Raw genomic sequence first — 19,647 nt, 5'->3', positions numbered from 1 at the left:
ACAAGTGGAGCCCCTCAGGGACCAGTCCTTGGACCGCTCCTTTTTGGCATTTACTTCTCAGAACTCAAGGCCAATGTCAGTGGTCTCTGGCTGACGAAATTTGCAGATGATTGCAAATTAGGAGCAGTCATTGAATCTCACACTGACACAAATTTTCTCCAGGAGGGCCTGACACAGACAAACAACTGGTATCAGAGCCATGGACTAAAACTAAATGCCAAGAAATGCATAACAGTATCCTTTGGGAAGTCATCCATCCCTGGTAACTATCATATTGACAACACATCCCTTAGACCTGACCCAGTAGTCAGGGACTTAGGGACACACATAGATAGTAATCTAGCCTTTGATCATCATGTGTTTACAGCGGTGAGGAAATCATTCTATGTTGCGCAACTTATAAACAAAGGTATGGCATCTAAGTCCAAGGAAGTCACTGTTCTACTGTATTCGGCATTCATGAGACCTCTCATTGAGTACAGTACCCCCTTTGGTATGTAACTAACCAGGCATATCCAACAACTGGAATGTCTACAGAGGTTCCTCATTAAAAGAATACAGGGCATAAGTAATATGTCCTATGCAGACTGCCTCAAGGCCCTATCCCTGTATTCCGTCTCCTACAGGCTTTTCAGGGCAGATCTATGCCTGGCATATAGGGCACTGTCAGATCCCACTCTGATGGACCTCCTGCATATCCACAAACAAACAGTACCGGAATTACCTATTCTAAAGACTTAAACCTTGTCTGTGATATAAACAGGACCTGCTGGAGAGATAGGTATGTATCCCAGAGACTACCCCATCTATCGAACAGAGTCTCCATCCATGAGAAGCAGAGTTCCTCCCTAACCCAATTCAAGTGCAACTTGGACAACTGGATGGGAACTGGAAATTCATACCTGGTTTGGCACCTATGTCTCTAATGCAAACAGGTAACCTGTAAATGGTTCAACTTCCAGGCCCATGCTTACACTTATCAAGGGTATCAGAACTTGTCAGAGATTTGGGATGCATGGCTAGGCTTAAAAAGGCCCTTGTAGTTGTTAGCCTAGTAAACACCTATGAATCTATGAGTGAGTGTTCACACTGTCATTGGACCTGCACAATGTGTAATAGGTCTGACAGGACAGGGTCTGTTGAGGATCTATACTTGAAGCAGAGGTCACCTCTTGGTAAATTGTAAGATATGACTAGTGAAACAAGGCTTTAAGATAGTCTATAAATTTTTTTGTGATTTAAGCCCTTGATTTTATTTATTTTTTGTTTTACCGAGAAAGCACCGTGGATGCACCAGCTGTGACAAATTGTGGACAGATACAAACCGAATAGGGCATTATATTCAGTGACTGACCTGATAAGAGACGAGTACAGTGGAATGATTACATCCATGGACCTAGATACCACACCTTCAGATATAAGATTTGCGGAGAAAAAGAACTTCTTTACAACATTGGTTATATGGTGATCAGAGGACATTTCATTTTGACACAGGATCCCAGATCCCTAACTATGGGATCAACTTTTAGGGGGTGTGTTGCCAATGTGACAATTGCAAAAAAAGTCATGTTTGCCAAAGGATACAATTATACATTTCTTGGCATTTTGTTTTACTTCATGGTTTTAACTCCAGCCATTTGTTTTAGAAAGTCCTTCCTGGAGGATTGGGGAGTTTAAGGTGGCACCATATTTACAATCTGCATACTTTGTCAGCCATAAAACATTAACATTTACTTTGACCTCCACAAAGTAAATGTCAAAGAAGAGTGGCTGAAGGACTGAACCCTGGAGTGCACCCCTAGTGACTGGTGTTTTGGAGTAGGTAGAGATGCCTACCCTAATTTCCTGGGTTCTGTTGATGAACCAATTTGCTATCCAATGAGTAACATTTGGATTTACATTTAGTTGACAGAGTTTACCTACAATACCAGAATGTGGGATGGTGTTGAAATATTTACACTGTTTGTATATATAACCTCTTTTCAACATTAATGTACTATATAAACAAGTTTTCCTTCAAACACAATATGTATACTATCTCCAGTGTGCCAAAATTTTGTACCTTTTTTTTTTGTAATATGTTTTGTCACAAATCTTTTCTCCCTTTACCTCTGCCGAAAATGGACAAGGCACTGTTGAATCTCATAGTCAAGTCAGTTCATCAGTTATTTCCCAAGTAAATCAGAAGTCAAAATCCATAGACAACCCTCTCCTCCAACCACAAAACACTAACATATGCGACAGATGCAATTATACAGCCAAACTGGAAGCTAAGCTGTCTCCACCCAAGACTGGAACAGACAGTTAAGAGGAGAAGGTTAACACTTGCACCACACCTCCAGCTGCACACAGACCTACTAAAACAGCACTGGTAAAAATACACATAAATACACAAAATCATACTCGGAGGCTCTAAATAAAACTTGCATAAGCAGACACCCAAACAACCTGCACTTCCTGTCACAAACCAGACAACACATAAAACACAAAATCAGTGTGCTGCACAATCACAGCCCTTAAGGCGAAATAACATACCTAACACACTAGTAATAGGTGACTCTATAGTCAGGCACACTGACGTCCCACTCACTATGTTGGACAAGCAGAAGGTTACTGTTAGCTGCCTGGCGGGAGCCAGAATCCGCCACATAACACAAGCACTCAGGTCACTCCAGAACAAGTATAAATATGACTGTCATTGTTCATGTTGGTGTGAATGACCTGAGACATACCTCCCTGGACTACATGAAAAGAGACATGGAAGAGCTCTCTGATCATGCAGCCCAGGCTGGTATGACCCTTACCCTGAGTAGCATCCTGCCCTCACCAAGAATGATACCTCAGTATAAAGAAAAAAAAGATCACTTTCAACAACTGGCTAAGCTTCTGGTGTTATTCAAAGGGGATCCAGCATCGGTCAGCCTGGGACGACATACTCGACAAGCTGCGTTGCTTCGCAAGAGATGGCTTGCACCTGTCATCCCCTAGGCTTTCGAATACTTGCCAAGGCTCTTCCTGCCCCCATAGTGCCTTTTTTAGGCAAGGCTCAAATGTCAAACCCACCTCCGTAAACAGCACAATTAACAAAAAACTGAGGGTTATGCTACTCAACGCCAGGAGTTTAAATCTCAAAATGCACGTGCTTGAAGCACTCCTCAGTATGGAGAACATCGACATCTGTGCAGTAACTGAAACCTGGTTCAAGGCTCCAGAGAGCACCCCAGCACTACCGGGCTACAACTCATACTACACGTTTCGGCCACAGAACACAGACTGAAACACAAAAGGAGGGGGTGTATCCATACTCATCAAGGATACCTACACCTCCAGGTTTGTGGTGCAGCATGATACCTCTGAGATCATCCATGTGCAACTACATCGGGCAAATCTGCAATGCAAATTGTGGCCTGCTACAGATCACCCTCCATGACCCAGGACCACCACTCCACCTTTCTGGAGACACTGGAAAACATGAAGGTCCTACCACACACTCTGATATTGGGCAATTTCAACTACCCTACCATTCACTGGGAAAACAACTAGAGTACAAATTCCCAGGCCCAGCGCTTCCTGGAATTCATCAACTCAAACGCCCTGGATCAGCTGGTAAACTCCCCTACCAGAGATGAAAACATATTGGACTTGGCCATCGCCAACATGGGTGATAGATGTTCCACACCGGAGGTCAACCCGTCACTGGTTAGATCAGACCATAAACTAATCACTCTGGATGTCCACACCCCACCACCACCCCCAACTAAGGAAACCACAGTAAAAAACTTTTCTAAAGCAAACTTCACCTTAATTAAGACAGAGGTGGTAAGTTTCACAGCCCCCACGCTAAAGGATAAAGCTGCCCAATATGCAGAAACCTTTACAAATGCACTCTATGAGCACCTACAAGGATGCATGGAGCGTGCTATCCCTAGCAAAACCAAGACTCACTCCTCTAAGAGAAGGAAACCAGTTTGGTGGACCACTGCAATAACCAGGCTATACAATAGAAGGAGGAAACTAGTTCAGAAAAAAAGCAAATCCCAAGAAGGAAAGACATCCCTGATCAGTATCAGTAAGAAACTAAGGTCCCTCATGAAATCATCCAAGGCTAACTTTGAAAGAAAAAGAGCCAAGGATTCAAAAGATAACCACAAAGCCTTTTTTAGCTATGTTAAGAATCTAAGTGGCAACTCGCAGATATGCACTGAACTAGTGCAAAATAGCACAAAATATACTGAATCTACTGACATTGCCAACATCCTGGCAGATAGATTCAGTGCAAACTTCACCCCCCCCCTCTCACCTCCAAAAGGGCCCACAACAATACCAGAAAAGTGTACTGTCCCAAAAATCACAGATGCACAGGTGAAAACAGCCCTTTCAAAAGCCAAAAAACACAGCGTCAATGGGACCAGATGGTGTCCCAGGCTGCGTCTTGCACGAAATACAGAACGAACTAACCCCCCACCTAAACACGCTGTTCAACCTCAGCCTCTCCACAGGCTACGTGCCCATAGAATGGCACACAGCAATGGTTATTCCTCTCCACAAGGGAGGGGCCACAACTGACCCTGGTAACTATCACCCCATAAGCCTGACTAGCCTGGTCTGCAAGGCTATGGAGCGCATCATCATGGAACTCATTAACAAAGACATTGGGAACCTCCAAACACTTGACCCGACCCAGTCTGGCTTTGTTAAGGGCAGATCATGCCTACTAAACCTGGTTGACTTCTTCGAGACAGTCACCAAGGCCATAGATGAGGGAAAGGTGGTTCACACAGCCTACCTTGACCTCGCCAAGGCTTTCGACACCATTCCCCGCTCGGGTATTACAGAAAAACTCTCCAGCCTGAACATAAAACCCTATGTCATGAGATGGGTTGCCAAATGGCTTACAGACAGAACTCACACGGTAAGAATAGCAGGCTCCAGGTCCAACTCTAAACCAGTCACAAGTGGTACATGCAAGGCTCGGTCCTGGGACCGCAACTGTTCGGCATATACTTCTCAGAAGTACAGGCAAACACAGGAGGACTATGGCTAAGCAAGTTCGCTGATGACTGCAAACTGGGAGCCATAATTGACTCTCCAGCTGACACGGGCATCCTCCAAAACGGCCTTACTGAGATGGACACCTGGTGTCAAAGTCATGGCCTCAAGCTAAATGCCAAAAAATGCATAGTCATCCCAATTGGGAAAAACAAAACACCCATGAATTACCACATAGGTGGCAGTCCCCTTAATACAGAAGAGGTAATAAGAGATCTGGGGACCCAGGTAGATAAAATCTCTCCTTTGACAATCGTATTGCCAAAGTAGTTAGGAAATCATTCTATGTGGCCCATCTAATTACTAAAGGGTTCGCATGTAGAAATAAAGAGGTTATAGTGCCCCTCTACTCATCACTCATTAGACCCATCATAGAGTACAATGCCTCATTTGGGATGTACCTCACAAGACACTTCCAACAGCTGGAAAGACCACAAAAATACCTCACCAAGAGGATTACTGGCCTCAAACATATGTCCTATGCAGCCCAACTAAAAAAACTCCGGCTGTACTCAGTGGCATATGGCTTACTCAGAGGTGATCTCTGCCTAACTTACAAAGCCATGTCCAACTCAGAATTGATGGACATGCTCCACCTAAAGAAATCCAAGTCATTGCGAGCCACGCGCTCTAGTGAGCTAAACCTCGCCACAATAAATAGAACATTCTGGAGGGATAGATTCCTGTCACAGAAACTCCCCATGCTTTGGAACAAAATTCCAAATTACATCAGGCAGAGCCTCTCACTAACACTCTTCAAGAGAAACCTTGATAAGTGGATGGGTAACAGAAAATACACCCCTGGGATCACTTCATTGGCTCTGTTTGACAGAGGATCAGTTAATTAATTAATGGGGCGGCGATAGCCGACACACTCTGGCTAGGCTTATAAATGTCCTCGGGCAGATAGCCTAGTACCTACCTATGAACCTATAGTTCCAGTAGGCCAACACCTATGGAGGATCCAATTAACATAAGCCTAGTTGTGAATCAAATATGAGCAGTTACATATTAACAGCATTAAACTTTGTCAAGGCAAGAAAAGTCACACAAGTTGTACTCATTATTAGAAGAAAATTCAAAGTTGCACAACTTAAAAAAGCAGACAATTAAAAAGTAGACAGTGAACCACAGAAAACACTGAAATATCACAAGCAATTAGAGTTAAAATTTGCTATTATTGTGTTCCTACAAACAGAGATAGCACTGACCTCTCTCTACTCCAAAACTGAATATGGCTGAAAATCCCCTGATACCTGTGAAAAGAACTAGTGGTGTCAGAGATTCTGAATCCATCTGAAGGAGTTCACTGTTCCTATGTAAAACATCCCTACCAATGTGCACTCTATTTGACCGTACATGCCATTATGAGACAAGAAAACCGGGTTATAGAAAACAATATTTCATAGACCACTTGTGAATTCCTACTGCTAGCAAGGAGCAAGGTAGGTGAACACAGACAATTAAATAAAGACTCAGTAGTTATCTTCAAAGTGCTGCTGTAGACAGGCATTTTCTCAGTATCTGAATACAAAAAAAATGTCCATAAGCATTATGTCAATCTCCTCATCATGACTTAAGAGTTCAACAGTAAATGACCGATTAACTTGTGTGCAAGTAGGGTTTTTAAAGTCCATGAATGTATTATAGCAGATAGATAGTAATGGGGGGTACCCATAATACCCATTGTTATACAATATAGGCGATTAGTTTCACAAAATGCCAAGTATGTGAACTTGGGAAGTGTATTTGGGCACTTTGAAAGTCAAATACTACACAGCTGGTGTGTGCTGCTATTAACAACAGATTTGCATTAACAGTATAGATCTGAGGGCTCTTTGACATGTTTCTTAGTTGGAGAATGCTTACAACTTTTAAAATGTAATTTCTTAGATTGCTGCATACTGAACTGTCAATGACCATGGCACACTTACAAATAAACTCAGAATGTGCACCAAAAGGGAATGGGTTGTAAAAGATCACACAGAATGGAGAGAAATCTTGTGAAGACACTATGCAGACAAATCATATTTATTGTATCTAGGATATCTGTTCTTAAGCTTCAGTGTCTTTAGTCTAACTATACCTTTGTGCAAGTCACACAGGTGCCTGTTCTACACTGGCTACATATATCTAATGAATCCATACTATTAGTGTCAATTTGTTTAAATTACTTTATAGCAGTAGTATAATTTCACCTTTCCTAACTACATTTAAACAAATCTAATAGGCCTTGATGTTATGTTACACGAGCATGTGTACATTTTTGGAAATTCTCTTCCTGTAACCTTACTGCAGTGGTGGTACTGGTTAGTAGTGCTAAACCAGTTATAAATATGTACAGATACTAAATATGTTGTTACTCCCCAGGAAGAAAAAGGTATACTAGTTGGGAACACAACCATAAAATGGCTAAAAGGCCTCCGTTCAGCTTTATGTGCTTACCAGTATCAGCATCCAGGTAGCCATGTCTGATCAGAAAATCCAGGACCACAAGTGAACAATTTGGTTTAAAGTCAGGAGAAGCAATAGCTTCTTTCACCTGCAAAAAGAATAACAGGGAAAATTGTCACATCATTGTATTTCTGTTCTAGGACTGATACTGAGAAAGATGTACAATGTTGAGATACACACACTGTTTTACCATGAAAAAAGAAAAAAAACTCAAGACAAGTGTTATTAAGAATACACAACCCTGAGGGCCTGATTCTAAAAGACCTGCTCTAGATGTAAGTGACTTCCTCTTGTGTAAGACTGCTTTACAGACCGGACTTACACCGAAGAAAAAAACTTACACACCGAGCAAGTCTTATGGAATCTGATCCTTAGTGCCATACTTTTTGTCAGATAATAAAAACGCAATACATCCCATATATTTGTAGACCTGTGTATCGGTCTAAATTATTCAGTTACTTAAAAGCTTTTTAAACAGATCACACACAAATAGTACCATGCTGAGGATCAAGATCTGGTCTCCGATCATTAAGTTGTCATATGTTTCAGAAATAGCCATAAGAAACAGACCTTGAGAGCAGAGTGAAACCTTGACATTAGTTCTGAGAATGTATAACTACTTAATTATGATAGGATAGACCTGATCATATAACTTTACCTGCTCCATGTACTATCAGTTAAAGAGAAAGAAAAACTGTACATTTGATGCATAGGTAGGTAACAATCTGACTGGTCAGTTTTCCTTGACTATTTTATAATTTGTACATATAGTAACAGTGATGGGTAATATGTGTACACAATATAAATTCTTTCTTGATTTAATTTTATGAGTGTTAGTAGTATATAATGTATACATAAAACATTCTAAAGATGAAGGTGATATATACTCTGTGTGTTGAAGCTTTTTTCTTAAATAAAAAGAATATGAATTAAAAACAATCATGCTTCCTTAACATTTCTAGACAAGGGCTTTTATTAAAAAAGAAGCATTCCTACTTTTGATTATTACAAAAATCAAAAACAAGTGCAGAAATTAATAAAAGCACTGCATATAAAATGGATGCACAGCAATCATCATCTTCTTTTCCCGGTTATAGGTCGCCACAGCAGATCATCTGTCCGCTCAGGATTGGCAGTGGAGTTTTACGGTGTCGAGTTGCCAGCCCGGCGCCCATCCTTCCACAGAAGGCACACACATGCACCCACTCACGCCTAGGGCCAATTTAGAGTGTCCAATCCACCTACAGCATGTCTTTGGGATGTGGGAGGAAACCGGAGCACCCAGAGGAAACCCACGCTACCACAGGGAGGACATACAGACTCCGCACAGAAGGCATACCAGCTGAGGATCAATCCAGAGAACCTCTTGCTGTGAGGCAGCAATGCTAACCGCTGCACCACCATGGCCGCCCTAAAATGTCTGCATAGCAATGTAGATCTATATTTTTTCTTGCATAAGGACAACTCCTCTTTAATAGCCTGAGTCAGAAACTCAAAAGGACTGCAAAGTACATAAGGGATTATATGAAAACTGAAAGTCAACACAGTGTCAATGTAAAGCCAGAGAAGGCTGGTGGCCATCACAACACACCAAAGGAGAACTGTGCAAAGCAGCACTGTGGAAGTATCAGCTCTGGTTAGTGGTCTCTAATTACAACCAAGGCTATTTTTTCTAAAAGTGAAATTCATGAATTTCTTCACAAGGCTCGACAGGAAAATCTAATGTGAAAATGTATAGCACCTTTTTTGTGACAGCAAAAGGATTCATCAAGCCTTTAACTGGTTATCAATCAACTTTGTATGTTTGCAGTGAAGTCTTGCTGTGACTGACCAGTTCCCATGAAACACTGGTTTTCAACCGACTGTGATGAGTGAAGGGATAGCATAGCACACCAAGAAAAAACTGCAATAACAAGAAAAGAACTGCCACTGTCCAGAACTACTAATCTGATAAGAGATCTTCCAGTTTTCATAACCTTTAGAACTTATGCCACAGAAATTAAGCCTGCTTGGCAAGTAAAACCTTAGCCGGCTGCCTGCAACCTTCTCCCTTCACATCATACATCATTTACTCACACTCTAAGTTTTTCTTTGCCATGTTTTGCTATGGTTACCACCCATCCCGTTGGGGTCTATATTAGATTATCGAATAGTTAAAAGTTTCAACACCATATGGTCCACACCATATGGTCGAACTCTTAAATATTTGAAAATCAAAAAAAAAAAAAAAAAACTACCTGAAACGTTAAGCAGGGGAGCAAGCCCCCCTGTACCCCACACCCCCTGCTCTTTAAATATACCAACTCCGAGATTGCACCACAGTGCAGACAGTGGAAAACTTCCATTTCCACACTGTACGGAGATCTCCGTTGAAACGTTCGAGCATTTACATGTTTGATCATATGGGGTCGATCAGATGATGTTCGAACATGTAAATGTTCAATAACATAATATAGACCCTCCCGTTGTCAGCGGGACACTCACCGATTGAGCCCTCTCATCCCATTGCCCGCACTGTCAAGCAGTGGGACTTTAAAATTCCTGTTTTCCACTGCACGCTGAATTGCTGCGGAAAAGCCGAAAATACTTCCATTTTTTTCCACAGCAATGCAGTGACGTCATCAACTCAGACCTGCAATTAGAGGTATTCCCTGTTAGGTCTGGGTGGTGTAAATCATGCAGCAATGAGCTGCAAAGATTGAAGGGGGGGGGATTCGACTCGGAAGAGCCCTAAAAAGATTGCAACTGTAGAGCGGTTTTGTATTACCGCTTCTATTGCTGCAATAATTTCAGGACTGAGATTTGCCAGCCAGCAAGGAAGCCAGCCACCCAGCCAGCAAGGAAGCCAGTCAGCCACTCCAGCAAGCAGGGAGCCAGTCATCCAGCCAGCCAGTCATCTAGCCAGCCAGTCCAGCAGGCAGGGAGAGCCAGTCATCCAGCCAGCCATTCCAGCAGGAAGGAAGCCAGCTAGCCCAGCGAAGACTGTGATAGTGGTAAGTACATAGTATTTTGTGGCTCCAGTTATTTAAAATGGGAATATTGTGCTTTAAGTTTTTAATATTTAGAGGTAAATGGGGGTGCAGTATACAGTGTTTACATCTGTGCAGTGGTTATTTTGAGAATTTCGAGTAGTAGTTTTTAAAGGTATAAAACCTGTGTGTGTGTATATGTAATTATAATTGTTGTGGTTGTTGGGGCATGATTTGGAAGCATTACTTTTTAAAGGCTGAACCATGTGCATAGACGTTTTGTTTATTTCTGGTGGGGGGCAGTCTCAAATATAAATGTAGTGTGATGTATTTCTATTGTCGTAGCTTTTTCAGGGTACTTTCTGTTTACAGATAGAAAATGTTTGAGCATAGTTTGCACTTTTTTATATGGAAATGTGTAAAATTTAATGCTGTTTTCAGAAAGTTGGGATATACCGTTTGGGTAATTTTTCTTGTTAGTTCTTGCAAGTCAATGTGCATGTGGTAGAAGTCTACCTTTTGAGGGAGAATGTTAATAGTTAACGTAGTGCATTTATTATTCTAGTAGGTACATGTTGCCAACTTGCTGAAGCTGTGTCAAGATCGTTTTCATTTATAGTTGTTAAGTGTGTGCATTTTATTTTTATGCTGTCTTTAATAAGGTTAAAATGTCCTGCTTTGCTTGTAATGTGAATATGGGTGTGCTGTTTTACTTGGGCCTGTTTATTATATCATTGTGCTGGGTAAATTACTCTTGTTTTGAGGTAAAAGGGGGTCTATGGGGTCTGCCGTACATTGTAGTTTATTTTAGCTGCTCTTGCAAGAAGTATTTTTAAAAGGTAAAAGGTTTACATACTTTTTTTTCCTTTTTTTTTTTGTGGATGCATGCTCATAAGTTTATACAGTGCATTTGGGATTGTGTTAAAACATGTCGTTGTTTCAGGATAGTTTGCTTTTATAAGTAGCAAAGTTTGTATTTTGTTTTTAGTGATATCTTCAATAAATTAACAATCTACTGCTTTCATTATAATCCGATTGCGGCCAGCATGTTCGTTAATAGTTCATTGTGCTGTGTAAATTAGTGCTATATGTTTATTTCTTTTCTTAACTGCTAGGGTCAAAACCTAAATCAGGTCTATAGTATCCACTGTGGATTCTCATTAATTTTGGAGTGTTTTTTTGGTACCGTGAAAATGTGTTTAACTTTATTTTCTTGAGGGGGTGGAGGGCATGTTCGGCGGCAAAAATAATGCATTTCATTTTCTACAAGCTGTGCTAATGTCAAAGTTTTCAATGGCCAAAATGCCCCCCACATTACCTCATTCACTATTTTACCTTTTCAAATGGCTTGTAATTTTAATTCTTTTCTGCTCCATTCCTCAGGTCTTTCATATGCCAGTGTTTTATCAACCAGTTCTTTCATATGCCAATTTTTCTTCAAACCAGTTCTTTCATATGCCAATGTTTCTTCAAACCAGTTCTTTCATATGCCAACCAGTTCTTTCACATGCCAATGTTTTTTCAAACCCATTATTTCACATGCCTATGTTTTTCAAGCCAGTTCTTTCACATGCCAATGTTTTTCAAGCCAGTTCTTTCACATTCCAATTTTTTTCAAGCCAGTTCTTTCACGTGCCAATGTTTTTCAAGTCAGTTCTTTCGTGTGCCAGTATTTGTAGCCAGTTCTTTCTTGTGCCACTGTTTCTAGCCAGTTCATTCGTGCACCAGTATGTTACTGCACCCTACTAACACAGTTTTGCTAAATATGTTGCATATCAGATAAGTACAGATTCAAGAATGAAGAGAGCAGCAGCTTCATCACAGCCAACCAGCAACAAGAGAATGTGCAGGTGGCAGGATGTTTGGAAAACAGAATTTGGCTGGATCGAGAGATGCAGTGATGTAAAAGCATTCCGCAGGTACTGGAAGAAAGAATTTCTAGTGACCCACGGTGTTTTGGACTTCTATGAAGACCCTGATGAATCTGCACAGGCTATATCACAGCAAATTTTGAACATTATGGAAAGGCACTCCTTGCCCTGGAACAGCATTTCAGCATATGGGGCTGATAATGCCAATGTGAACTATGGGAAGAAATCTCGGGTATATACCAGATTAAAAGAAAAGTGCCCATCACTCCAGAAGGCTAACTGTGTTGCCCACATCACTCACAATGCAGCCAAAAAAGCTGCAGCACAACTACCGTATGATGTGGAAGTATTTGTAATGAAACTTTTCAGCCATTTCTCAGGTTCTGTCACAAGGACCAGAGACTTAGACTTCTTTGAGTTTTGTAGCATGGAACTTTAGCGTCTGCTAAGACATGTGCCAACAAGGTGGCTGTCACTACTGCTAGCCAGACGAAAAATAAATCAAATATATTCAAGGTGATTAAAATAAATGAAACATTGAAGGAATATATCAATTCAAACAACAAAAAAACTAGAAAAATAGAAACTTTAACTAACCATTCAGATGTAAAAATTGCAAAACTCAGAGGCTGACAAAGAAAAAGCTGACAGAACTGAGGTTTTTCAAGAACTGTTTAAAAAAAAAATAGTAGATTTAGAAGACAGGGCACACAAAGAAAACCTGAGATTTTCTTCTGTACTAGAAAAACTGGAAGGAAGAGACTGTATTAATTTGAAGAAAGGACAAATATACAACTGGACTGGTGTTCCACAGTAGAATTTGTTAACTGAAAGAGCACATCAAGTGTATGCATCACAACTGGCTATCAGAAAGCAGCCAAGACCTGTATTAGTAAAGATGCAATATCATTCCAGCTGAAAGAGTTGATAATGAAAAAATTGCGACAGATGGGCAAAGTATTAAAAACTCGAGACAGCAGGGTGTTTTAGAAAATGATTATTTACTGTACACCATGCAGAAGAGAAGCACATTTATCCCAGAAATCAGGGAATGTTGAGAGGCAGGTGTGAGATTCAAGCTGCTGTATACGGATGTCTTCAAAGTCTTTTTTCCTGAAGGATCAAAGTGATTTTTGAGCAGAACAGGCTAAGGAGAAAATAGAAAAGTATATCCAACAAAACGTGAGTCAGCAAGCAGAAAGATACTCTGGTTATCATTCTTCTAATGGTAAGGTTCATAGAGAGACTTTGCCAGTGAAACCTGTTCCAATGTTCCAAAAGAGAATGCTTGAGAGACAGAAAAAAAAGCACAGGAGTTGACTAGAAGAATCAGCAGTACATTAGACCTGAACCAGGGTCTGGTGTTGGGATATGGTGATAAACAGGAAGGAAACTAGCAACTTTGAAATTAGTGAATAAATGGAGGACTGTAAAGCATCTTACCACATTTGTGAAATATGGTTTTGCAAGATAAAAAGTGTATGAAAAACACTGAACTTTTGTTGACTTTGTTAAACATGTGGGTAGACTGTAAAGAATATGCCCCACTTTTTATCATTAATGTTTAGGACACTAAAAGGGAGAAACTAACAAAGTTAAAATTTTATCTCTTATTTTTATAAAAATTTTGAGATATAAACTGCATGTTATATACAGTAAAACAGTTTTATGTACTGTATATTCATTTTTAAATGTGTGTGTGTGTGTGTGTGGGGGGGTTCTCACTGTTGTATGTGTTAAAGATATTAAAGTAAACAAGTACTTTTAGAGTTGTATGAAATATAGGTATTACAGTATAACAAGAGAAAAAAGGCTAGATAAAAGCAAGTTTAATGTTTATATGCTATGATCCCGGGCTGCTGGAGTGGGATGGGATGTAAAAGTGCACTGATTAGATTATATGTAGAATTGGGATATTGTCTTTTTATTTTACAAGGGTGATTGTCTGGATTGCTGCCTTTGGCTTGGGCTGTAAAAAGTTGTTTTTGTGGGGCATGTATGCTTTAAAAATAAGATGAAATAATGAAAGCCATGGAAGTGTTAAGCTTCTTACAACTGCAAAGATATTAGCTTGTTTGTTTTCCTCTTTCAAATGTTCAGTGGAGTCAAGATGTCTGCAGCTGAGAGCTGTGTATTCTTTTCTAAGTGTAATTAACAGAGACTCACTGCTGAGTACATTCCCAAGGAAACAAGCTGTTTGTAGATGCAAGCAGTTAATCTTGAGAATTCTGAGTATTCTTTGCTGGGGGAAATGCAAAATTTAAAGGTACACGTACAATGGCAAGAGTTCAGTGAAAAAAATAAGTTAGAAATTATGGGAAGCGAATAAGAGGTAATGACCTGCCTAGCATCCTTCATACTTTAATGCAGTTAATAGAACAGTTTACAATTTAGTTTTATTTAAAGATAGCCAGTGCACTTTTTTAGGGCTAGAAGTTAATGTTTTCTGAAAGCATAAAAGCTGTTTTTCATATCTAGGACAGGTAGAGAGAGAAGAAAAGTACAGACAGCAATCAGTATAAGTGGGAGAGGACAGGCTATAGCATGGGTAACATTAATTTTAGGTTAGATAATGCCTGTAGGTACAGCTGTCAATTTGAGGCAATTGTTCCTTTCTGGAGGGTTAAACTTCATGTTTTGAAGATGTACACAGTTTTGTGGTTTTGTTCCAAGTTAATAGGGGATGGGAGTGTTTTGTATTTAATTTTTTGTATGAGAGTTTTCATTAAAATAAAACATCTTGAAAAATGTGACACAGCTTCAAATGGGAGAAGAGAATAAACTACTGTACAAAAGATCAGCCTGCCAAGCATTAGTTCATGCATGTGACACAAAAGCTGGAAATACACATTCAAAAAACTTATGCATAATAGGTAGGAACAATAACTTTTTTGCCATGATGGCTATGCTGTCCATATTGTTCTGGAAAGTGAAATGGCCTTACAGGTATAGATAAAAAGGAAACTATTTTAAATTATATTAAGAAATGCAGAATGCAATTAACAATACTGTAAGAGACACAGTCTGAAAGAAGTGAGAATGTGAATTTGACAAAGACAGGATTTCAGAATGGATATTCAGTCAAATATCAGGGACAGGGGGAAGGGAAGTAATTATACTAATTGCTAAGTAGGTTCTATTAGTGATAGATGAGGAAAAAAAAAGACCAAAAATTGAAGATTTGTGGAAGTAGGGGATCATTGGCAAGGGAGGAGAATTACAATTGCATGTACTTATATTCCACTGAAAACTGCTGTTACAGGGTTCTTAAGAAAATTTTGGGAATAATATTAAGTTTTCAGCAGGGAATATTATTTACAAGTGGGGACTGGAATTTGATTTGCAATAGTGAGTATGAAAATGGGGACCTAGAAGGGAAAATATATCAAAAGAGGATAGATTTCTGAAGACATTTATGAAAATATTTGGTATGGAAGATGTGAATTCAGTAGTAGGAACTCAGACAGAATTTACACATTGTTCTCCAATGTACAATAGTTGGGCTAGACTAGATAAAAATTCTATTTCATAGGAACATGTGCATTTAACTGAAAACCTTGACATATGTCCAATAACGATTTCTGATCACGTACCAATAAAAACTAAGATAAAGATGCAGGGAAATGAAGTGAAAATAAGACACTGGTGCTTTCCTACCTATCTGTTATAAAGAGAGGAGTTTAAAGAATGGGTAGTGGAAATTATTTTAAATCTTTTAGAGAGACAGAAATAGCTTCATAAGTTATAGCTAATGATTGGGGTAAAATGAAAATGGAGTTTAAAACCAGGGTTGAAATAAAAGAGAAGGACATATAAATTACTTAGAGAGGCTGACAAAGCTTAAAGTATTCAAGAAGAAGGGGAATCTCACAGAACAAGAGGAGGAGCAAATGCAGACCGCTAAAGAGAAAATAAGGGAGTATTTAGATAATATGCATGAATTTAGAAAGACTGCAGTTAAGCAACTATTTTTTGATAACTCCAAAGCACAAAAACATTTAGCATAACAACTTAGGCAAGAGAACACTGAAAAGGATGCCACCAGACTTAGGGAACTTATAACAAGAAAAATACCCACAGAGATCCTGTAGAGGTTTTAGATATATTCCAGAAATTTTATGAAAATTTCTATAAAGTAGAGAAATGTGGAAATCAAGAAAGAGTATATATGTAAATATTTATAAAAGACTTAATTATGCCAAAGTTAGAGGTAGGTGAGGCTTAACAACTAAACAGTTAAGATGGGAAATGGTGAGATAAAAACAGTGATGTATAATCAATCTTCAGGAAAGTCTCCAAGAAATTAGGAGAGAAGAAAGTGAAAGATCTGCAAGATTTTGTTTGAAGCAGGGGTGTCCTCTTTCCCCTTTGTTATTTGCTTTATATTTAGAGCCATTGGGAAAGAAAATAAGGGACTCAGAAACACAAAGATATAATTGGTATGGTAATCAAGAAAAGATGGTTTTATTTGCAGATGATATTTTGTAACCAATATATCCAGAAAAGGACACCTCAGCGCTGTGGAATATTCTCAGACAGTTTCATTTTTTGTAGGGATATAAAATTAATGAAGATAAAACAAAGGCTATAGCTGTAAATTAGGTACCCACACAAGAATTGGTTCAGCAATACTCAAATTTATGGGGGTATGATGAGATGAAGTATTCAGGAGTATGGATTAAAAATGCTTTTGTTATGGCAGCTACAGATATGTGGAAAGAGACTAAACAAAAGATAATGCACAAAAATTGAGAAAGTGGAAACTCTTATTTTTTTACTGATATGAATAGCAAGATACAAGCAGTGAAAATGTTTTTAGTCCCTTTAGTCTTGTACACAGGTCAGGCATACTTTAACCAACCTGAGGAGAAGTTGTGGACTATAATAAAGAATTAAAGGAATGTATCTGGGAGGAAAGGAGAGCAAGAGTTAAGTCGGATAAGTTGTCCTTCCAGGTTTAGGTTTACCTGATTTCATGGGATATTTTAGAGCTACAAAGTTAATGCTCATTTATACACACACATATAAATATATATACATATATATATATATATATATATATATATATATATATATATATATATAAAATATAAAACACCAGCAGAAGGTTATAATTCAAAGTGGAAAGAGATGATGATGAAACAAGGGGGGAAGCTCAAGAAATAGAGAGAGTGGAATTTTGGATGCAGATCCTTAAAATCCTTAAGGATAACAACAACCATACAGAATATTCCAGAAGTTGAAGTTATGGAGTGCCTGCGAAGTGAAGGATTTGGTGTAGAAGGTCTAACACAGGTTACATCACAGCATGATGGAACGAGTCCCCAAAGTATGGAGAAACAGGAAGATAGGAGATATCTGAAGAAGAAATATGGACATGGGAAAGAAAAAGAGATTTAATATGGTGTAACATCTATGCAGAGGAGAAAGCAAAACTAATTAATGCAAAAACAGCAGCACCAAACATATTTGAAGAGAAATACAGGCAAATTAATCCAGACTTGGAAAACTTTACAACACAAAAAATAAGAAGACAAACAGGAAAAGTAGAAAAGGAGATTAGTAATGGAGAAGTTAAAGAAATAGAAACTGAGGTATTGGAGTATCTGTGAAATGAAGGATTCAGTGTAGAAAATCTGATTCAGAAAACACCATAACAGGATATTGAAATGGACATCCAAATTAAGGGGAAACCAGTGGAACAGGAAGTAATTGATCAGGTGCCATATGAAAATATTTTGGAGCCTTCCACAGGAAACCAGTATAAATGTTCACTTGAAGCTGGACAGCAAGGAAAGGAACAGGAAACTGACGCAGTCAATGTTGAAGAATGATAGGCCAGTGAGTTCCCATATGACAGAGCAACGGATGGCGCAGGATGAAATTGAAGAGAATGTGCCAAAAGAAGATGTTATAGAACTTTCTACAGAATGCCCACAGGAAATGGAAAAATGTGTCCTCAGTTTAGAAGAAAGTTAAGTGAAGAGTTGCTTGATTTAATAGAGATAGATAGATAAGATCAATGAAAGAAAGACTGTAGAAGGTCAATAAAACCTAAAAAGTCAGAAGTCTGATAAAACAAATGAACACAGTAAATAGGACTGTCCATAGAGATCCATGTGATATAACAGAAGCAAATGGGATATATTACTGTGCAGCAAAATTAATAACTGATAAAGTTCTACCATAAGAACACAGGGTAGTGAGGGAAAGGAAGGGGAGAAATCGAATACCATCATGGAAGTATCAAATAGAGAAACCTATAAGGTAATTAAGACAAGAAGTGTCACTGTTAGAAGAGTATAGAAGAGGGAACAGATCAACAAAAATACTTAGATGTGATAAAAGTAATGCACATTATTAGAACAGATAAGGATCTATCATGCACTATCACAAATAAACTAAAAATCTCAGCCCAGGAGGAAAAAACTTACAAGATACACAGATAAAAATAAAGGAAAAGTACAAAATAAGCAATTTATTGATGACCCAAAAAGTTTTATAGAGAATTAAGAAACAATGTAAAAAGAATTGAAAGACCATCAGAAAAAGAAGAAATAGATACATTTTGGAGAAGTATTTATGAAGATCCTGTGGAACATAACAAAGATGCTAAATGGATAGAAGAAGTAAAAGAAACAGTAAGAAGTTTAAAGGTACATGATATGAAATGGAATGAAGTAACAGCCAGAGAGATTGAAACAAAGTTAAGAAAAGCCTCTAACTGGAAAACCCCAGGCCCAGATGCAGTACTTAACTTTTGGTTAAAAGTATTAACATCTTTGCACAAAGATTTAGTTAAGAACTATTTATATAAACACCCTGAACAGACAGCAACCTGGCTAACAACAGGAAAAACAATGCTTCTACCTAAGAGTGAACCTGCAAGCTACCCTAAAAATTACAGACCAATAACTTGCCTTCTGACGAGGTATAAACTATACACTGGAATTGATGCCAACACAGGTTATAGTCATTTAGAAGAAAATTCAATTATGGCAATAGAACAAAAGGGCAGTAAAAGAAACACATATGGAACAAAGGATAATTTTTGTTAAATAGTCATAGTGGAGAACTGTAAAAAGGGGAAGAATTTAAGGATGGCATGGATTGACTATAAAAAAGCATTTGATAGTATCCCACCATTCATGGATAAAAGAATGCTTAAAAATGATTAAGATATACCCTACGCTGATCGGCTACATTACAGTGACCATTAAACAGTAGCAGACCACTTTGCAATTAAGCAATGACAAAGAACTAATTATTATTCCAGGGATAAAAATTCAAAGGAGGATATTCAA

At 38.7% G+C, this 19,647-nt stretch overlaps 1 protein-coding gene across 1 annotated transcript in view; it reads right to left on the bottom strand.

Moving 5' to 3' along the window:
- LOC122809320 (nudix hydrolase 20, chloroplastic-like) overlaps nt 1-19,647 on the bottom strand; it is a 566,695-nt gene that overhangs the window by 75,369 nt on the left and 471,679 nt on the right. Inside the window, exon 7 of the mRNA XM_044080720.1 lies at nt 7,495-7,591. Coding sequence (XP_043936655.1) covers nt 7,495-7,591 — 97 coding nt within the window. The remainder of the gene's footprint in view (nt 1-7,494; nt 7,592-19,647) is intronic.

Source organism: Protopterus annectens, chromosome 8.part0, assembly GCF_019279795.1.
Source record: "Protopterus annectens isolate FY-2018-M chromosome 8.part0, PAN1.0, whole genome shotgun sequence".
In the NCBI taxonomy this organism is placed as follows: Eukaryota; Metazoa; Chordata; order Ceratodontiformes; family Protopteridae; genus Protopterus; species Protopterus annectens.
This window is presented reverse-complemented; position numbering and strand designations above follow the sequence as displayed.